The sequence below is a fragment of the Physeter macrocephalus genome, chromosome 14, assembly GCF_002837175.3.
Source record: "Physeter macrocephalus isolate SW-GA chromosome 14, ASM283717v5, whole genome shotgun sequence".
Lineage (NCBI taxonomy): Eukaryota > Metazoa > Chordata > Mammalia > Artiodactyla > Physeteridae > Physeter > Physeter macrocephalus.
This window is the reverse complement of record NC_041227.1, coordinates 77,810,602-77,831,005: the sequence shown is the minus strand read 5'-3', so window position 1 is coordinate 77,831,005 and position 20,404 is coordinate 77,810,602. Positions and strand designations below refer to the sequence as shown.

Here is a 20,404-nt window from a genome sequence, read left to right as displayed (position 1 = left end):
CTTGCCAAGCTCGTCGATCCTGCGGGTGATAAGGCTCTGCAGCTGTGCAGGGTGCTCGGGCAGTGACTGGCCACGTGCGGCTAAGTCAACGGAAACTCACTAAAACCAAATAAAACGTACAATTCAGTTCCTCAGCCACGCTAGCCACGTATCAAGAGCTCGACAGCGCTACGAAGTTTTGCCCGCGTCGTCAGGTGCGACGGGGTCTGGTGGTTAGGAAGAATTAATCCTCACCAGTTAGAGACGTGGACTGACACACCACCTGGAATCTGTCTTCAACTCTCGGCAGAGAAAAAGCAAAGAGATGAAGCAAGTGTGGCAAAACGGTCATAACTGTTCATTAGAAATTGTTAGCCATTGTTAGGCTATGGGGTACATTATACTAGTCTCTCTACTTTTCGAATGGAAGTTTTCATAATAGGAGGAATGCAATATTCGCCTGACCTCACAACACTCCCCTCCCCGCTATGATTTCCATCACCAAAAGAAATGGTAACTTTACAGAGAGCAACGTGGTGGATGCCAAGTAAACCAGGGGTCAAGGTTAAAACACCACAGTGACAGGACGGTCATCCTGCCACCGGCAAGCGGCCACTGAAACAGTGATACGGCGACTGGTAAAGTCTGCAGGACACTTATTAAATAAGACTGCATCAGTGCTAATGTTCCTTTATATTTTTGTTTCCTCTTACACTTAATAAATGACCCTCTTATGTCACCATTTTCTTTTTTATTTATTTATTTCTGGCTGCTTGGGTCTTCGTTGCTGCGCGCGGGCTTTCTCTAGTTGCGGCGAGCAGGGGCTACTCTTCATCGTGGTGCGCGGGCTTCTCATTGCTGTGGCTTCTCTTGTTGTGGAGCACGGGCTTCAGTAGTTGTGACACGCGGGCTCAGTAGTTGTGGCTCGCAGGCTCTAGAGCGCAGGCTCAGCAGCTGTGGCGCACGGGATTATTTGCTCCGCGGCATGTGGGATCTTCCCGGACCGGGGCTCGAACCCGTGTCCCCTGCATTGGCAGGCGGATTCTTAACCACTGCGCCACCAGGGAAGCCCCAAGCCCACCATTTTCAACTAGCTTTTATTTTTCATAAATTTTCTAATTGTGGTAAAATACTCATAAAATTTAACATTTTAACCATTTTTAAGGGTGTCTTTTTGTGGCATTAAGCACACTCACACTGCTGTGCAAACATCACCACATTCCATCTCCAGAACCTTTCCATCTTCCCCAACTGCGGCTCTGTCCCCATTAAACTCTGACTCCCCAGCCCCCTCCCCCAGCCCGACACGCAGCCTTCTACTTTCCGTCTCCATGAAATTGACTCCAGGGACCTCATGTAAATGGAATCACACAAGATTTGTCCTTTTGCTTGTTAGCTTATTAGCAGAAGGGAGTAATAGCATTTTGTTTATTATGTTCACTAGCATAATGTCCTCAAGGTTCATTCATGTTACAGCCTGTATCAGAATGCCCTTCCTGGGACCTCCCTGGTGGCGCAGTGGTTAGGAATCCGCCTGCCCATGCAGGGGACACGGGTTCGAACCCTGGTCCGGGAAGATCCCACATGCCGCAGAGCAACTAAGCCCATGCGCCACAGTTACTGAGCCGGCGTGCCACAACTACTGAAGCCCGCGCACCTAGAGCCCATGCTCCGCAACAAGAGAAGCCACCGCAATGAGAAGCCCGCGCAACGCAACGAAGAGTAGGCCCCGCTCGCCACTAGAGAAAGCCCATGCACAGCAACAAATACCCAATGCAGCCAAAAATAAAATAAATAAATAAATAAATTTTAAAAGGAAAGAATGCCCTTAAGGTTAGATTTCATTTTTTAAGCTCATTCCATAAGAGGGTACCCTGGGACTGAGGAAATACGCACTCAAGGCTTAGGCGTAAAGGGGCACATGGGCGAGTAACCCGCCTGCAGCCAGGAAATGCGATGAGCAGCCCCCCCAGAAAGCTCCGGCAGCCCAGTCCCTTGGGAATCCCAGGAAGCTCCCCACTTTTATGGCCACGGCAGTCTCTGACGTAGTCTCCCTCCCTTGAGTTCTTCCCCTTCTGGAACCCAAGTCGTGACACTCTCAGCATAAGTCAGCCTCAACGGCGCCATGGAGCCCACTGGAGCAAGGCCAGCTGCTGGGCGCACCCCAGGGCCCTTGGGGACCAGAGCTGGCACCCTCCCCACCACATGGCCTGAGGGCCAGCCTCACCAGCTCCCCCCGGTGTCCCTGAATCTCCCCCTCCATGCTCTGCCCTCTTCCAGGAATGGCCTCCCCCTCCATCACCTCCTCTGCCTCCCTGGAGAACTCCCATTCATTCTGAAGGGTCCACCCAAATACCCCAACCTCTCTGCAGCCTCTCCTGTCCTACAGTGGGTACGGGTGGCTTCTGCCTGTCTCGTGTCTACCCCTCACGCAGTCAATGGCCCCACTTTCGTTTGGGGCCATCCCTTCCCTGCTCTCACTCCATCAGGTTCAGGTGGAGCTGCACCCCACCTCGACCCCAAGTCATGCCTGACTCCTCATCTCCAAGCTCCAAAAGAGGGGTTGTGACCTAGATCTGGCATAGTCTTTCCCCTGATCTCAGCAACAGGTCCGAGAATGGGTATGAAATCCAAGCCAGGACAAGAAGACTCAATTCCAAGGCTATGGTGATCCCGAAGGATTCCGCAGGAAACTCACCATTCGTAAGCACTGTGGGAAGTCCAGAGAATGGAGTCACCAGAGGAAACGGAGCCCAGAGATGGAGAGAGACAGCCTGGTCATCTTTGAGACCCTGGATCCAGCTGTACCTGAACCCACATACTTTTCATTTCTGAGTACCGACCTTTTTTCCCTTCTTTTCACTCCCCCACTGCCCCTTCCTCCTCTTTCTCCTTCTCTCACTCTTTGCTTTAAGCCAGTTCAAACTGAGGCTTCTGTTACTTACAACTGAAAGTCCCAAAGTCGCCCTCAAACCCTTTCTTACCCAGGCATTCAAGCAGAAACCATACCTACATTTCCAGCATATTTATCAATATCTCAATTATGCACTTGTTCGCATATTATTAGCAGACTGAGTCCTCCCGTAAACTATGAGCTTTTGGAGGGGAGGGGGCACGCTTTGCATAGGACTCATTTTGGTGCCCCAGCCCTGGCTCTCAACAAGGTTTTGTTGGTTTTTTAATTAATTTGTTTATTTATTTATTCATTTTTGGCTGCATTGGGTCTTCGTTGCTGCGCGCGGGCTTTCTCTAGTTGCGGTGAGCGGGGGCTACTCTTCGTTGCAGTGTGCAGCCTTCTCATTGAGGTGGCTTCTCTTGTTGCAAAGCACGGGCTCTAGGCATGCGGGCTTCAGTAGTTGTGGTACGCGGGCTCAGTAGTTGTGGCGCACGGGCTTAGCTGCTCCACAGCAAGTGGGATCTTCCCGGACCAGGGCTCGAACCCGTGTCCCCTGCATTTGCAGGTGGATTCTTAACCACTGCACCACCAGGGAAGCCCCTGGAGTATATTTTTGACAGAAGAAATTTTCCGTTTATAGTCTTGGGGTAGGACCATATATGTACACTGTTGTCCATCCTATTTGAATGTGAACTATTCGTGTCCCCTGCATTTGCAGGTGGATTCTTAACCACTGCACCACCAGGGAAGTCCCTCAACAAGGTTTCTGAATGAATCAGTGAACCACCTAACCAACTGTGGGTGCCCAACCAGTGGACGAGTCAGGCAAGCCCACCACATGCAAGACCACGCTGGCCCCTCAGGGGACACAGGGGGCCCGAACAGCCCCCAGCCCACGCCTGCTCCAAGCAGCCGGCAGTCTGGCTGCAATGACAGGGGACCTGCCAGACTCTCCCCTGCTTGAGACAGGGACTTAGGACAAACCTGGAGGGGTGGGCTGTGTCTGGATGAATCTGAAGGTGTGTGTCTGCACTGCTGCTGGAGTGGGGTTTCTGGACAATTGTCACTTCCTAAGTCTGCCTGCACATCTGTCAGCTTAGGTTTGCAGTCCAGGCATAGGGCAATAAACTGAGATCTGCTGGTGCTGAAAGGACAGCTCCCCTGGGAGCCCAGCACAGCTGCTAGCACCCCAATCCCGCTGTACCAACCTGTCATTTAATCGGCACCCAGTGTGTGCCAGTTTACATGCATTTCCTCCAAGCAATCCTATGAGGGAAGCATCATTATCCCCGTGTCACCCGACCCTGCCCCGCACACCCTCTCCTGGCCAAGTCACCACCTGAAATGCTATCGTACAGTTATCCGTCTGTTGTCTGTTTCTCACACCAGAACGTGAGCTCCACGAGGACAGGGTCAGCCCTGTATCCCCAGCACCCAGGACAGCGCCCAGCACACCACAGCACGCGGCAATTACTGCTTAATCAACGAACAAATGAAGCAGATTTCTACGTGGCGCAGCCAGGTGTCCTCGGCAGGGGCGGGGAACGCGTTCCTGGTGTCCTCACCGTGACCCAGCCCCACACTACAGACCCAACCTCCCGCCCCTCCCTCTCCCGCCTCCAACTACAGACTTCCACCCACGCGGTAATTAGTAAAAGCAGAGCCACACAACCCCAGGGTTCCTGACCCCTTCAAGCCCCGCTCTTGGCCTCCAGCGCCCCCGCCTTCTGGTGGGTGAGATCCGCCCACATGGCAGAGTCGCGGCGACTTCCAGACAACCCCAGCCCAGATGCCCTTGGGCCCTTGGTGACTCCTCCAGTTGGACATTTGGGGAGGAGGGGGAACTTCATCATCGGGTGGAAGAAGGGAGCTCGAGGGCAGACCCCACCCCGCGGGTCTGCCCTTCACCATCTCGCAGCTCCTGCTTCCCAGAAAAGCAGGACTGAAGGTGCAGGGACCTGGTCCCAAGACGAGTCATCCTCTTAGTGTAACCTCATGACTCTGCTTCTTTCAGAGTTATTCACGGTCCATTCTGCGGCCAGAGGGGCACACCCCACACCCTGATACGCGTATGCACCTGGGCCACCCCTCCTGCAGCGATGGAGGACCTGAGTCCCAGGGAAGCTAAGTGACCAGCCCCAGGGTGCCCGGTGGGTGAGTGATGGGACCAAGAGGAACGATACACCGTCAGAACACTCAGTCCACGCTGGGCTCTGGGCCAAGCACTGGCCACGCTCGGCATTTCGTTCTCCAGCAGCTCTCTGATGAGGGTCAATTATTTTGTCCATTTTACAGATGAGGAAACGGAAGCTCGGAGACTCAAATCAACCCTGTGAGATGAGTACTACTATTATTTCCCGTCTTTCAGAAGAGGAAGCCAAGGCACAGAGAGGCCATGTAACATGCCCGAGATCACACAGCCATTAAGGGGAGGGGCCCCGAGGCAGACCCAGGTGGTCCGACTACAGAAGTCACCGGTGGTGAAATTCTACTTTCCAGTTCTCAAGTACAGTAAGTCCCCTACATACGAACCTTCAAGTTGCGAACTTCCAAAGATGCGAATGTGCTACTACCCAGACATCACTGGATCGCTTTTTCAAGGGGGTAGATAGAACTGAACCCAGCAAGGAACCGGAACCTGTGCCGTCAGCGTCAGGCGTGAGTGACGCTGCAGCTCGGCCTCCGTCTCCCGTTGCCGACGACCCTGCAGCTCCACCGTCTCCACCTCCTCCCCCCCCGCAGCCAGTAACTCCTCTTGCCTGTTCCCTCGGTGCCAGCGCCTGAGTGCCGGCTGCAGTGCTGCGCTACTGTACTTGTCAAGGTACTGCACTGTAAGATTAAAAATGTTCTCTTGGGACTTCCCTGGTGGCGCAGTGGATAAGACTCCGTGCTCCCAATGCAGGGGGCCTGGGTTCGATCCCTGCTCAGGAAACTAGATCCCACATGCATGCCGCAACTAAGAGTCTCCATGCCACAACTAAGGAGCCCGCCTGCTGCAACTAAGACCCAGCACAACCAAATAAATATTTTTAAAAGTTTTCTTTATTTTTTGTGTTTGTTTTTTTTGTTTTTTTTTTTTTTGTTTGTTTGTTTGTTTGTGGTACGCGGGCCTCACACTGCTGTGGCCTCTCCCGTTGCGGCGCACAGGTAACGGGTAGTGCCGTAGACGAGCAGAGCTCAATCTCTCTGGGGGACTCTGGAGTCAGTGCAGAACGTGTACAGGGGAGAGGGAGGGGGCCCGAGGTGTGTATACGACCCGTGATCGTCGGTTTGACAGCGGTGCATGGGGGGAGCGAATTCTCTGGCACGTCTGGCCACCGTGGGTGAAGGCAGAGCAGGCTCCGGCCCCCGGAGAAAGCCGTCGGGGAGGGGTACAGACACCGGCCTCGGGAGGCTGCCCGTGGGCGCTGCCGCGGGGGACGGAGGGGACGGATGCAGACAGGGATCCACGGCACCTGCCGCAGGAGGCCGCCATGTCACCTTCATCTGACAGACGCAGTGAGTCCCCTACACGCAACCCTTCAAGTCGCGAACTCTCAAACGTGCGCACGTGCGTTCCGTCAGCGGCAGGCGTGAGTGACGCTGCAGCTCGGCCTCCGTCTCCCGTTGCCGACGACCCTGCAGCTCCACCGTCTCCACCTCCTCCCCCCCCGCAGCCAGTAACTCCTCTTGCCTGTTCCCTCGGTGCCAGCGCCTGAGTGCCGGCTGCAGTGCTGCGCTACTGTACTTGTCAAGGTACTGCACTGTAAGATTAAAAATGTTCTCTTGGGACTTCCCTGGTGGCGCAGTGGATAAGACTCCGTGCTCCCAATGCAGGGGGCCTGGGTTCGATCCCTGCTCAGGAAACTAGATCCCACATGCATGCCGCAACTAAGAGTCTCCATGCCACAACTAAGGAGCCCGCCTGCTGCAACTAAGACCCAGCACAACCAAATAAATATTTTTAAAAGTTTTCTTTATTTTTTGTGTTTGTTTTTTTTGTTTTTTTTTTTTTTGTTTGTTTGTTTGTTTGTGGTACGCGGGCCTCACACTGCTGTGGCCTCTCCCGTTGCGGAGCACAGGCTCCGGACGCGCAGGCTCAGCGGCCATGGCTCACGGGCCCAGCCGCTCCGCGGCACGTGGGATCCCCCCAAACCGGGGCGCGAACCCGGTTCCCCTGCATCGGCAGGCGGACGCGCAACCACTGCGCCACCAGGGAAGCCCTGTGTTTGTTTTTTTATGTACTATTTGTGTGAAAAGTATTATAAACCTATTACAGTACGGTACTATGTAGCCGATTGTTAGTTGGGTACCTAGGCTAACTTTGTTGGACTTATGAACAAATTGGACTTACAAACACACTCTCAGAACGGGACTCATTCTTCTGCAGGGGACTTACTGTATTTGCTATGTGCCATCCACTCCCGGGTAACGCGGAGAGGACACACCTGCTCTCTCCACTGCCCCAGGTTCGTGGGGACACAGCCAAGGGAGCAAATTCAAATGTGGGGGAGGGTGGAGACAGCAAGCAACAGAGGTGAAGGAACGGAGGTTATGAGAAAGCAGAAACCGTGAGGCAAAGAAAACCAACACAGACAAGGGTGAGGAAGGGAGGTGGTGAACGCGGAGAATGGGGTAAACACCCAGAGAGTCACTGAGGCATCTGTGGGGGCACCTGGCCTCCGGCTCCGGCTCCCTTGGAGCCCTAAACGCACTCAACTCTGTAACAAGCTCAGGTGCCCTGCTGTTTAAGAAACGACTTCACTTAGGCACGGTGAGCACTGTCCACACTCACACGTTCTGTGAGCTAAGCCAGCACCCCGTGGTCAACTCCAGTGGCCCTTCCACTCATCTGGCTACGGACCCCCGGGGCTGCCAGGGAGGGGTCTGAAGAGGTCTGGACCTCAGCCTGGGAGCTCTGACAGCATGGGGATCCTTGCAGGGAGGGCTGGGTTCCCTGCAGGGAGGAATCGGCAAAAGCTCAGACTGGAGGTCAGACAGATCTGAGTTTAGAGCTGGCTGTCCCTCTCACCTGCCGTCAGACCAGCCTCCCTGTCAGCCTCATCTGTAACATGGGGCCAATAACACTTATCTGGCAGGGTACAGAATGGATTAGAATCAATGCACATGGCATCTAGAGCAAAGCCTGGAACATACCAAATGCTCAGGAAATGGTGGGTGTCATTATTGTGGTGGCAATTAACAAGAAAAAATTCGTGGCAGAGAGGCAGTCTGGGACACTGGGAATTAGTCCACCCAAATCTCAATCCACACTTCTTATTGCACCTAGCTGGCCATGTTCTTGATTTGCTTCTCCGTTGGCCAGGAGTCCCGGGTTGAGGCATCAGAGGCTCCCTCTGCTCAATGGGAAGAATGATTTTGAATCCCATGATCGATTAGTGATGTCTGCCCTGGGCACAAGGGAAGGATGACAGTAGGTGTGCTATGTATCCTACCCTAATTATCCTATTAATGTTCAGGCAGTACTACCCTTAAACAAGAGGGACTCTGTCCCTAAGCCTGTCCCTTTAGGTCCATTACTTCTCCAACTTTCATGCACACGTGAATCACTGAAGGATCTTATGAAAATAAAGATTCTGATTCCATAGGTCTGGGGTGGAGCCCAAGATTCTGCATTTCTAACAAGCGCTAACTGATGCCAATGCTATGGATCTGTGGCGTACGTGTGGATCAGGGTTTAGAGGTCCTGCCCTCACAAACGCAGACTAATTTGTTAAGGAGACTTTGAGCACCTTGGTCACGGGGGATCCAGCACTCATCGCTGGCAGTGTGAGCTGTCACCCTGGATGCTCACTTTGTGAATAACGCGGGCAGGACCAGGCAAGTACTGCTTCACATCTCCTGTCCTGTGTCCTTGGAACAAAAGGTGGGTGCAAATCCATACAATGGAACATCCTTCAGCCTTAAAAAGGAAGGTACTACAATGAGGTATCACCTCACACCGGTCAGAATGGCCACCATTAAAAAGTCTACAAATAACAAATGCTGGAGAGGACACAGAAAAAAAGAGAACCCTCCTACACTGTGGGTGGGAATTTAAGTTGGTGCAGCCACCATGGAAAACAGTATGGAGGTTCCTCAAAAAAGGAAAAACACAGTTACCATATGATCCAGCAGTCCCACTCCTTGGCATATCTGGACAAAACTATAATTCAAAGAGATACATGCACCCCTATGTTCACAGCAGCACTATTTACAATAGCCAAGACACGGAAACAACCTAAATGTCCATTGACAGATGAATGGATAAAGATATGGCACATATATACAATGGAATATTACTCAGCCATTAAAAAGGATGAAATAACGCCATTTGCAGCAACATGGATGGACCTAGAGATTATCATACTAAGTGAAGTAAGGGAAAAGAAAGAGAAAGACCCTATCATTTACAATATGATATCACTCATGTGGAATCTAAAATATGACACAAGTGAACATATCTACAAAACAGAAACAGACTCACAGACATAGAGAACAGACTTGTGGTTGCCGAGGGGGAGGGTAGGTGAGGGAGGGATGGATTGGGAGTTTGAGATTAGCAGATGCAAACTATTACTTACATATAGAATGGATAAACAACAAGGGCCTGCTGTCTAGCACATGGAACTATATTCAATGTCCTGTGATAAACTATAATGGAAAAGCATATGAAAAAGAACATATATATATATATACGTATTACTGAATCACTTTGCTGTACAGCAGAAATTAACACAACATTGTAAATCAACAATACTTCAATAAAATTAATTTTTTTTAAAGAGGAAGGAAATTCGGACACTTGCTCCAACATGGATGAACCTTGAAGACATTGTGCTGAGTGAAAGGAGCCAGACATAAAAGGACAAGTACTGTAGGACTCCACTCATCCAAGGTCCTTAGAGTAACCATATCCATGGGGACAGAAAGTAGAAGGGTGTGTGTCAAGGGCTGGAGGAGGGGGACGGGGGAGCTAGTGTTTAACAGGGACAGAGTCTCGGTTTGTGAAGATGAAAAACTCCTGGAGATGGATGGTGGTGATGGCTGCACAACAAGGTGAATGTACTTAATGCCACCGAAGTGTACACTGAAAAATGGTCAAAATAGTAAATTTTACATTATGCATATTTTACCATAATTTTTAAAAAACTGACTGCATCCAAATGCTGTGAAGGTTTGCGGGTGATGCCACTGCTGGCACTGGCAACCAGAAGATGTGAGCAGCAGGTAGCCTTGGGTAAGAGAAAAGACAAACTACGGTCACTCTCCCCATCCGTGGGTTACACATCCCAGGGATTCAACCAGCCTGGGATGGAAACTACTACGTGATCCGCTGCTGACTGAATCCGAGGATGGCTGAATCCACGGATGCAGAACCCGCGAATACGGAGGAACATCTGAAAGAGCATCCGCGGACATCCCGGCATTCGCGGGAGTCCTGGAACTAAATCGGCTCCCTGATCCCCGCTCCCCGCCCCCGCGGGTACGGAGGAACGACCGTCTTTCATCCGCGAAAGCCTTGCTCTGAAGACAGCACGAACGCCATAGGCTGATGCCCAAGAAAGAGTCACGGTCCAGTAACCTCAAGCACCAATTTGTTTCTCTTCCTGTTTCATTTCCAGGTTTCAAAGACACTCATGAATTGCCTTGGAATTCCCACTACGTGCACATGGCAGCTGAGAAACATGCGAAATATTAATGAATTCATATCACTCCTGAACTTGTATACGTGCGGGACTAGAGGAAACTTGCATAAGACAGAATTCCTATTCTTTTTTTTTTAATTGAAGTACAGTGTAGTTGACTTACAATGTGTGCCAGTCTCTGCTGTACAGCAAAGTGACTCAGTTTTACACATATAGACATGCTTTTTTTCATATCCTTTTCCTTGATGGTTTAGCCCAGGTCACTGGATACAGCTCCCTGTGCTCTACAGTAGGACCTTGCTGGTCACCCATTCTAAATGTTGATAGTTTGCATCTACCAACCCCCAATTCTCAGTCCATCCCTCTCCCTCCCCCCAACCCCTTGGCAATCATAAGCCTGCTCTCTACCTATTCTTTTTTTTTTTTCTACCTATTCTTTATGTTGGCAGCGAGGGGGACATTGCACTCCAGATGTGAGCAGTTTAATTTTCATGATAGGTTCCAATTACATTTTCAAAAAAATCAAACAAAATATTTCAGCTTTACTTGAATACTGTTTGACTTTAAAATGTTATACTTATTCATCTTAATTTGTATTTTGCCTTTTCAATTCAATAGAAGTTTTTGAATATTTTAGAATTAAAAATCATTTAACTTTTTTCAGTTTCTGACATTTGCTCTAATTTACATTTGTGGGGTTGTTTTTTTTGTTTTTTGTTTTTTTTTGTGGTATGCGGGCCTCCCTCTGCTGTGGCCTCTCCCGTTGCGGAGCACAGGCTCCGGACGCGCAGGCCCAGCGGCCATGGCTCACGGGCCCAGCCGCTCCGCGGCATGTGGGATCCTCCCGGACCGGGGCGCGAACCCGGTTCCCCTGCATTGGCAGGCGGACGCACAACCACTGCGCCACCAGGGAAGCCCTGTGGGGTTTTTTGAATTACATTTTTCACTTGAATCCTTTAGACCAGTGCTCTTCCAGGGAAATTTCTGCAATGATGGAAATGTTAAATGTCTGTGTTGTCCCATACAGCAGCGCTGGCCACATGTGACTACAGAGAACTTGAAATGTGGCTGGTGCAACTGAGGAAGTAGCTTTTTAATTTTATTTTAATAAATTTAGATTTACCTTTTTTTTTTTTTTTTTTTTTTTTTTTGGGCCGCATGGCATGTGGGCTCTTAATTCCCCGACCAGGGATCAAACCCATGCCCCCTGCATTGGGAGCACAGAGTCTTAACCACTGGACCTCCAGGGAAGGTCCAAGATTTACTTTTAAATAGCCACAGGTGGAAAGGGCTACAGTCCCAGGCAGAACACCTTTAGATTATTACTGTTAAAAGAACCCAAATATAAGTGAAAATCTTGACTATAAATAATGATTTTGCTGCAATGAAGTCAATCAAATAAATCAGGTGACATACATAATAATTAATAAATTATGTATGTCTTTATTACTCATCCAAGCAAGGCTGCCCAGCAACGAATGCCAAAGATGCGTGTAAAAATTAACTACACTCAGCTGCCTATTTTTTTTTTTTGGCCTCCCCACTTGGCATGTGGGGTCTTAGTTCCCTGACCAGCCATCGAACCCGTGCCCCCTGCAGCAGAAGCGTGGAGCCCTAACCACTGGACGGCCAGGGAAGCCCCCTCAGCTGTCTTTGATGCTAGCCAGTCTTCAATCAGATGACGGCCACCGTTTTACAGTGTTCAGTGTTGTCACCGTAGAAGTATAGTTGTCGGAAGGAGGACAGAGCCCATTTTGTTGAGAAGCTTGTTAGCTTGATTTTTTACTTGAAATAACCAGACATACGGCAGGTGGGCTTCCGCGGGGACACTGCTCTGGCCCGACTGCGTTTGGGGAGGGGCCGTCAGTGAATGAACAAAGGAGGCCGGCGCACAGACGGGGTGTTCGCAGAGCCCTTCCAGTCCCGGCAAGGGTGCAGGCAGCAGGGAGGCCTCGGAATTCTAATCCCCGCGTCCAGTGGGGAGGAGAGACTCGGCGTGGGAGACACGTAGCCTGCAGCTGCCCCGAGCAGGGTCCAGACACGCCCAGGTGTGAATCCTACCAACTGCTCTACGGCCTCGGGCAAACCAGACAGGGCTAGAAACTGCAGCTACTCCCAGGACGGCCAAGGATAGAGGAGACGATGTACAGGAAGTGTGGGTCATCTATCTCCCCCTCCTCCACGAAGCGCTGGGCCGGCCGTGTCCCAGGTAGCCCAGCAAGGCAGAAGCGCCCACGAGCCCCGTCTCCCCTCCCACCCCTTCTCCAGCCATGCAGACACCTGCTGACGTCAGAGAAAGCTCTGCCAAGATGGAAGGGTTTCTCCGACAGCCCCATATGGATCTTGAGAAACTTGCTCGTTACAAACCGCCTCGAATCCTCTCTGGAAAGAGACAGACTGGATGACAATAACTATGACACAGATAGCCACCGCTCTGGAGCGCCAGCTGTAGACCAAGTACCTCGCCAGGTGCTTCACATACCTTATCTTAATCACCTCAAGAACCACAAACGTTTTACGAAACCTGTGACCTTCAGAATTTCAGAGTCCCGGCTGGAGCAGGATTGGTCCTAAGTGGCTGTGAAGGGACCTCAGACAGTAGGACGGGGACTAAACCTACAGAAGGCCTCCCAGGGCCACTGCCATCACCCCCACCTGTTAACCTCACTGACAAGGAGGAAAGCACAGCTCAGGGAAAAAGTCCCCTGCACAAGAGAAGCCAACAAAGAGGAGGGCGGGATCACAGCACAGGCTCCTGGCTCCTTCTGTATTTCCCAAGGACCCCACCATGGAAGGAGCGGGGCCCGATCTTTGGCCTTAGGAGCAACTCCAAACACCACGGCAGGAACTGCGCTGGCGGGGGTGGGGGGCAGGTCCCCAACCAAGTCACCGTAGTCTGGGCTGTCGGTGAGCCTCACATGGACCTGGTGACCCACGGCACCAGGCCAACACCCAGAACGGACGATGGATCAGGTATGTGCTGCAGAGATGCTCCTGGAGCGTTCTGCACAGACGCGGAATCCAGAAAGCAGCCTGAGGGTCCCGAAGTGGGAAATAATAAACTAAAGCAGGGGGTGGTGACGAGATGGAATATCAAGCAAAAGCCCCCTTTAAGCTGAGGTTGCAAGCAATTATGAAAAGCAAAGGAGATGGGATTATGGCAGGTCAATTTTTAAAAATCAGAATACAACGCTAGCTATACAGTATCTACAGAAAAAGACTGGGGGCTTCCCTGGTGGCGCAGTGGTTGAGAGTCCGCCTGCCGATGCAGGGGACGCGGGTTCGTGCCCCGGTCCGGGAAGATCCCACGTGCCGCGGAGCGGCTGGGCCCGTGAGCCATGGCCGCTGGGGTGTTGTTTTAGGGGCTTCCCTGGTGGCGCAGTAGTTGAGAGTCCGCCTGCCGATGCAGGGGACGCGGGTTCGTGCCCCGGTCCGGGAAGATCCCACGTGCCGCGGAGCGGCTGGGCCCGTGAGCCATGGCCGCTGGGCCTGCGCGTCCGGAGCCTGTGCTCCGCAACGGGAGAGGCCACAACAGTGAGAGGCCCGCGTAGCACAAAAAAAAAAAAAGAAAAGAAAAAGACTGGAAGAGAAGTCAACACATTTAGCAGACCATGGGATTAAAGGTCTTTTGCTTTCATCTTTATACCTACTTCCCAAGATTTAAAAACTTTTATCCAAGGAGCATGTGTTACATTTATAACCATAATGTTATTTTACAATGGCCCACGTTTAAGGTCACATTGCATTAAGCGAAAGAGGGCACCTATGTCTTCAGAGGTTAATTCGCTCATCCAAAGTCACACAGACAGTATTATGCAACGGATTTCGATGGGTGACTGCTCAGATGCCAGGTGCTGTTCTGGACATGGAAGCAGCTGGGGGCACAGACAGACAGGTGGCTACACTTCCCAGCTTCCTCGCAGTGAGGTGGCGCCATGTGGGGCTCTCCCAGGAAACGTGAGACCTCGCTGCCTTCTAGGACGCGTAGAACCCAGTTTATTTTTCTTCTCAGGTTAAGAATTCCAAGGACCCACGAGCACCCTGTGTATCTTTCCCTCCCTCCCTTACAGGTAGCCACGAACCTGACTTTGGAATCATCGCTGTCTCACTTTTCACGTACTTTTCTCTGCATTCCTAAACGACACAGTTTACTGGGATTTGAGTGTTTCACGACCGGAGTCATGCTTTCTTCTGTGTTTGCTAGTGTTCAACACGTCTGTGAGATTCATCCATACGTTGCCTGGGACTGGACTTGCTTTCCTTGCAGGATTACTACTCCATTGCATGGATACATACTGTTCCATCAACGTGGACCTCCGGGCTGATTCCAGCTCTTGCTTACCTTGAACAGTGCTGCTGAGAAGATTCTGGGCCATCTCGCCCGGCACACATGTGCAGAATTTCTCTAGGGCAGACACCCAGAAGAGAGTGGCCGTGTCCAAGTTTACGTGATAATTTCTGTTTTCCAAAGTAGTTATGATAGTATTGTCAGACTTCTTATATGTTGAATACAAGAATGGCGTCCCGTAGACTATTATTTTGCATTTCCTTGATCACCAACGCAAGTGAGCAGCTTTTCACATGCTTATTGTTTATCTGTGTCCCCCCTTCCTGAAATGACTCTCTTTTTACATTTTCTATTGGGTTGTCTTTTCCTTATTGTGGTTCTTTATAGATTCTGGATATTATTATTTATTTAATTTTGGGGGGGGGCTGTGCCGTGCAGTTTTTGGGATCTTAGTCCCCCGACTAGGGACTGAACCCGTGCCCCCTGCAGTGAAAGCACTAAGTCCTAACCACTGGACCTCCAGGGAGTTCCCGATTCTGGATATTAATTACTTGTTGGTTAAATATGTTGCAAATATGTCCTTCAAGTTTGTGGCTTGTCTTCTCTTGTCCTCCTGGCATTTTTTGGTAAATAAAAATTCATAATTTTTAATGTAGTTGAGTTTATCAATCTTTTACGGTTTGAACTTTCTGTGCCTTCAGAAATCTTTACCTAGCATGATATCCAAAAGATATTGTTTCAACTTTTCAAAAAGTTTTCAATTTTTTTTTTTAAATCTCACTTGCAAATATTTAATCCATCTAGAAATGCTTTTTCTGTATGGTGTGAGGTAGGGCTCCAGTTTCATTGTTTCCATCTGGATTACTGTCTCAGTACCATTTATTCAATAGACCATCCTTAACTGAGTTGATCAGCAAGGCCACCTTTGTCAAAAGTCAAATGCCTTTATATGCGTGAATCTGTTTCTGGCCTCTCTGTTCTGTTCCATTGGTCAATTTGCCTAGCCCTGAGCCAACACTACAGTCTCTAATTCCTATAGCTTGATGATAAGTATGTTTCTGGATGTAGATAAACCATTCAAGGACTCGAGGTTAGAACCTTAAAGATCAGTTGGTACAACCACCCACTGAGAAACAGAGGCTCAGAGACGGAAAGCATCTTTTGCAATGTCACACAGCATTTAACCAGAAGCAGTGTTAAGAGCAGAATGTTTGTGTCCCCCCTCCAAAAAAAAATTCGTATGTTGAAATCTAACCTTCAGTGTGATGACATTTGGAGGTAGAACCCTTGGGGTATAATTAGGTCATGAGGGTGAAGCCGTCATGAATGGAATTACTGCCCTTATACGAAGAAGCCAAAGAGCTAGCTCCGTCTCTTTCTGACCTATGAGGATACAAGAAGTCGGCAGTCCGTAACCTGGAAGAGGGCCCTCGCCAGAACCCGACCTTGCTGGCACCCTGATCTCAGACCTCCAGCCTCTAGAACTGTGAGAAATAATTTTCTGCTGTTTATAAGGCACCCAGTCCATGGTACTTTGTTATGGCAGCCTGAAAGGACAAAGACAGACACCCGTCTCTCACCCTGGAGGACATTCTTGTCCTGTTCAATATGACAACCACTGACCACATGTGTATATTGAGCACCTGAAATATAGCTAGTTCAAATTGGGATGGGCTGTAAGTATAAAACACACCAGATTTTGAAGACTTGTGGTTGAAAAAAAACTGTAAAATACCTTATGAATAATTTGTTTATATTGATTACATATTGAATATCCTTTGGATATAAAGTGTTAACTAAAATATAGCCTCATAATTAATTTCACCCGTTTCTTTTCACCTTCTTATGACAGTGAGACGGGAAATTAGCCACACATTGAACTGAACGGCTACGAGAAAATTTAAAACTACCTCTGTGGCTTGTATGCTATTTCTATTGGACAGATCTGGGTCATACTATTAAATTCACTCAATCACAAAGCCCTGATTAAGGACCTAATATGTGGACCGGACGGTAGTAAGGGCCGCACAAGGAGGAAGGGAACAGAAATGGTTCTAATCGATGCATTCCATTTCCTCACTGGACTCATCACCCGTAGACGCATCATCAGCCCAAGCATGAAAGAAAGGGTTCATGGTCCAGCCCTCAGCCCAGCTGGAGAGCTCTATTCCAGTTACAGCAGGAGCAGCACCGGTGTCAAAATCTAGAGATCATTTAGACCAACCCTCCTGTCTAACGGATTAACCAGTAGAGGTCCAGAGAGGTTGAGACGCCTACCCAAGGTCACACAGCAGGTGTGGGACAGAGCTCCTTCCCCGCATGTGAAGTCTCCAGCCCCGGGCTTCTCCCTTCCCTTCGAGTGAACACTCCACCAACTTACATCTCACACCAGCACACAGGACCCTCGAGAACAATCCTCTGAAAGTCCAAGTGCCCACACCAGACGAGACCTCGCAGATTTGTGCAGCCAGCCCATCCCACCTTCCCGCCAAGAGAAACACCACAGGAATTCCTCCGGGCCTTCCCACCAGCAACTCCTTTCCAGCGGGACTCCCCAACTTCATGATGGAGACACAACGCCCCCCCCCCCCCGCAGAGGAAACAGAGATGAGACTGAGAGGGAAAGGACCCAGTCCTGCCTCCCCCACTTTCCCACCCTGAAGCCGAGCTCAGCCTGGCCTCTGGGGTCAGGCTGTGCTCCATCTGACAGCAACTTGTGGAGACTTCATGGGACCAGGGACCCTCAACAATTGCCAGGAGACAATGAGCTGTGTAGGTGTGACAGCAAAAAGGATGCCAACCCAGCTCAACTCACCACCTGCCCACTCCACCCACGGAGGCAGGAGGCCTGGCGGGAGGGTAAGAGCAGGTGAAGGCGGTCTCCCCCAGGCAGGAGGCCGACGCCTAGGGCTGCACGCCGAGGGCTGCACACCCAGAGCAGTGGGTCCTCCCCCAAGACTCCTAGGGGCGAAGGGCCAATCCTAGAAAAGGGTTTTCATCCAGCTTTCAGGCAAGCCCACCCAGCCAAAATCTTAGAGGAACTTAATATGCCCTCCCCTCCCCCCAGCCCCTTAATTGGGAATCAAAGCGACAAGACCTTGGCTTCCACTCGGCAATCTGAAATCACTTTAGAAGAAGAAACTGAGGTTCAGGTGGGACCACAGACTTCACACTCTGAAAAGACCAAGATGTATAGGTCCTGGTCCTGTGCCTCAGTTTCCTTACCCATTCCTCCTGCTTGCTATGAGGGCGGTCCGGGGGGTGCGGGGGACAGGGGTGGTCGGGGGTTCGCTGGGGCGGTGCGGGCCAACGCCTTTTATCATTAACAAAAGCGCCGAAAAGCGACTGAGCCCTGCAAAGTGCTTTCAAGGGATCATCTCACTTAATCCTCGCGGGGACCCCAGGGGTGGGGGACTCTCATTATCCCCGCCTTAAAGACCTGGAAATTGAGGTTCAGAGAGGTGAAGCGACTCGCCCCAGGGCACCACGCTAAGTCGGAGGCGCGGGGAAGCCGCGCTCCTCCCGGGCCCAGGGCGCAGAGCTGCGCGCGGAGACTCACAAAGACCACGACGTCTCGCGTCCGGTTTCTTCCGGCCGGGGCCAGGGTCCGTTTATCTCCCTGAATTCTCGGGGCGGCGGGGGAGCGCGCTGGCGGCGCAGGCGGCCGGACCCGCCGCCCGCGCTCCCCACCACCCCCGCTCACCTCGCGTACTTCGTCTTCTGGAAATCCAGGAGCCGCGGGGCGAACATCGCGGCGGTTCCATCGGCCTCCAGCCCGGGGCTCCGACCGCGGCAACTTGAAGAGGCCGCGGGGCCGGAGCAGCAGGTCGGCGGCCGCGGGGCGGGGGCGGCCGGGGGCGCGCGGAGCCGAGCTGGAGCCGCGCCCGGAGCCGCCGACGCCAAATCCCGAGCAGCTGGCGGCGGGCGGGGCGGGGGGGCTCCGGGCCAATCGCCGGAGTCCCCGCAGCCCCGGCCCCCTCCCCGCGCGGGGCCGACCCCTCCCAGCCTCGCTGCCGGAAGGGAGCCCTGGGGGAGGGCTGGAGGCCTAGGGGGGCTTCCGAAAGCAGCCCCTGCTTCCTTGCTCCCCGGGCCCCCTCCTCCCGTAGTTTTTCCTGCGAGAAGACCGCCTGTTAGACGGAGCCCCGCTGTCCCCCGCGGCGGCGGCTGGGACGCCAGGGGGGCGGCCCCTCGCGTGGCCAGCCCCAGAGCGTACCTGTAGTTCACGCTCCCCCCCCGCCCCCGCCTTGCGTCCCCGCGAGGTGCGACAGCCCCAAGAGGATGGCGCAGTCTCTGGGGAACCCCCTGACTCCCAGGGGCTGTGACTCCGGGGACCCTCACGACCCTGAGACAGGGGCACACGCATTTGGGCGTTTGCTCGCCAGGTACCCAGGATGTGCCCACCACCACCCCAGCCCCCAAACCCTGCCCCGCATCTTTACAAAATTCAGCCTCCTCCTTTAGGGGACCTTGGCCTGGGTGATGGGCTATGCGAAACCACCTACTGGAAGAGGTGACACCTTGGGGGCTGCTGGAAGGCAGGACAGCCTTTGATGTGGAAAGACAGGCCCCCAAGTAGAAGGGCAGGTCCCTCCTTCCCACGCACACACCTCCCCCTCCTTCCCTCTCCTCCCTCCCTTCCCGAGCCCCAGCTCCCTGCTACTTTTTATAACAAGCTTTATTTGAGATCCTACTACACAGTCAGAAAATAATCCCACTCACGTCCTCTGCCCCAGGGTAGCTAGAACAAGATGAAGGAGAAAGACAAGAGGACTCCATCAAGTTCATTTCTGCACTCCAGATGCTGGGCACACGGTGGGCACACACACCTGGAATTGGTGAGGACCAGAAGGGTTGCAGGTAGATGCGTTCAGAGGCCACTGCACGGCCGGGGGTGGGATGGTCAAGAGAAGCGATCCAGGGATGCTTAGGAGGTAAAAATCCACCAGACCCTGTTGATGGAGGTCTAGAAGTGGGGGGTGACCCCTGGGTTTCTGGCTGGCCCTGCTGGGTGGGTACTGGTGCCACCTAGGGAGGGGCCGGTGACAGGAGTAGTTGGAGCGGGGGAGACCATGAGTCGGGTTTTGGCCAGGTGAGCTTGAGGTCAAGGTTGACATGAGTGGAAGGCCAAGGGATGGACACGTGGGCCCGAGGGTCTGGCAGGGTCCCAGCCCAGCCGGTGAGGAGGGGCTGGGAGGGTCAAGCTGGAAAGATCCCTTAGCGCCGTGGGTTTCGAATTGCCCTCTGGACTTGCTAGGGCTGTGACTTCCAATACAATAACCACCAGCCTCGTGCAACTACTTACGTCTACATTGAGTTAATCGAAATAAAGTTGAAAATTCAGTGCCCTGGTTCCTAGCCGTATTTCAAGGGGCTACCTTATCGGACCATTGCCAACATCATGGAAAGTTCCATGGGACAGCACGACGCCAGAAGATCGCAGAGTCAACCTAGGGGATGGTGTGCAGCATTTAAAAAGAATGTGAAGTAGAGGGCTTCCCTGGTGGCGCGGTGGTTGAGAGTCCGCCTGCCGATGCAGGGGACGCAGGTTCGTGCCCCGGTCCGGGAAGATCCCACGTGCCGCGGAGCGGCTGGGCCCGTGGGCCATGGCCGCTG

The 20,404-nt window shown here is 52.1% G+C and overlaps 1 protein-coding gene across 1 annotated transcript in view; it reads right to left on the bottom strand.

Moving 5' to 3' along the window:
- The window catches only part of MMD2 (monocyte to macrophage differentiation associated 2), a 49,365-nt gene extending 30,810 nt beyond the window's left edge, over nucleotides 1-18,555 (bottom strand). The window contains exons 1-2 of the mRNA XM_024119551.1: nucleotides 18,495-18,555; nucleotides 8,152-8,211 (exon numbers count right to left, since the gene is read on the bottom strand). Coding sequence (XP_023975319.1) covers nucleotides 8,152-8,211; nucleotides 18,495-18,555 — 121 coding nt within the window. The remainder of the gene's footprint in view (nucleotides 1-8,151; nucleotides 8,212-18,494) is intronic.
- Nucleotides 18,556-20,404: the final 1,849 nt, after the last annotated feature.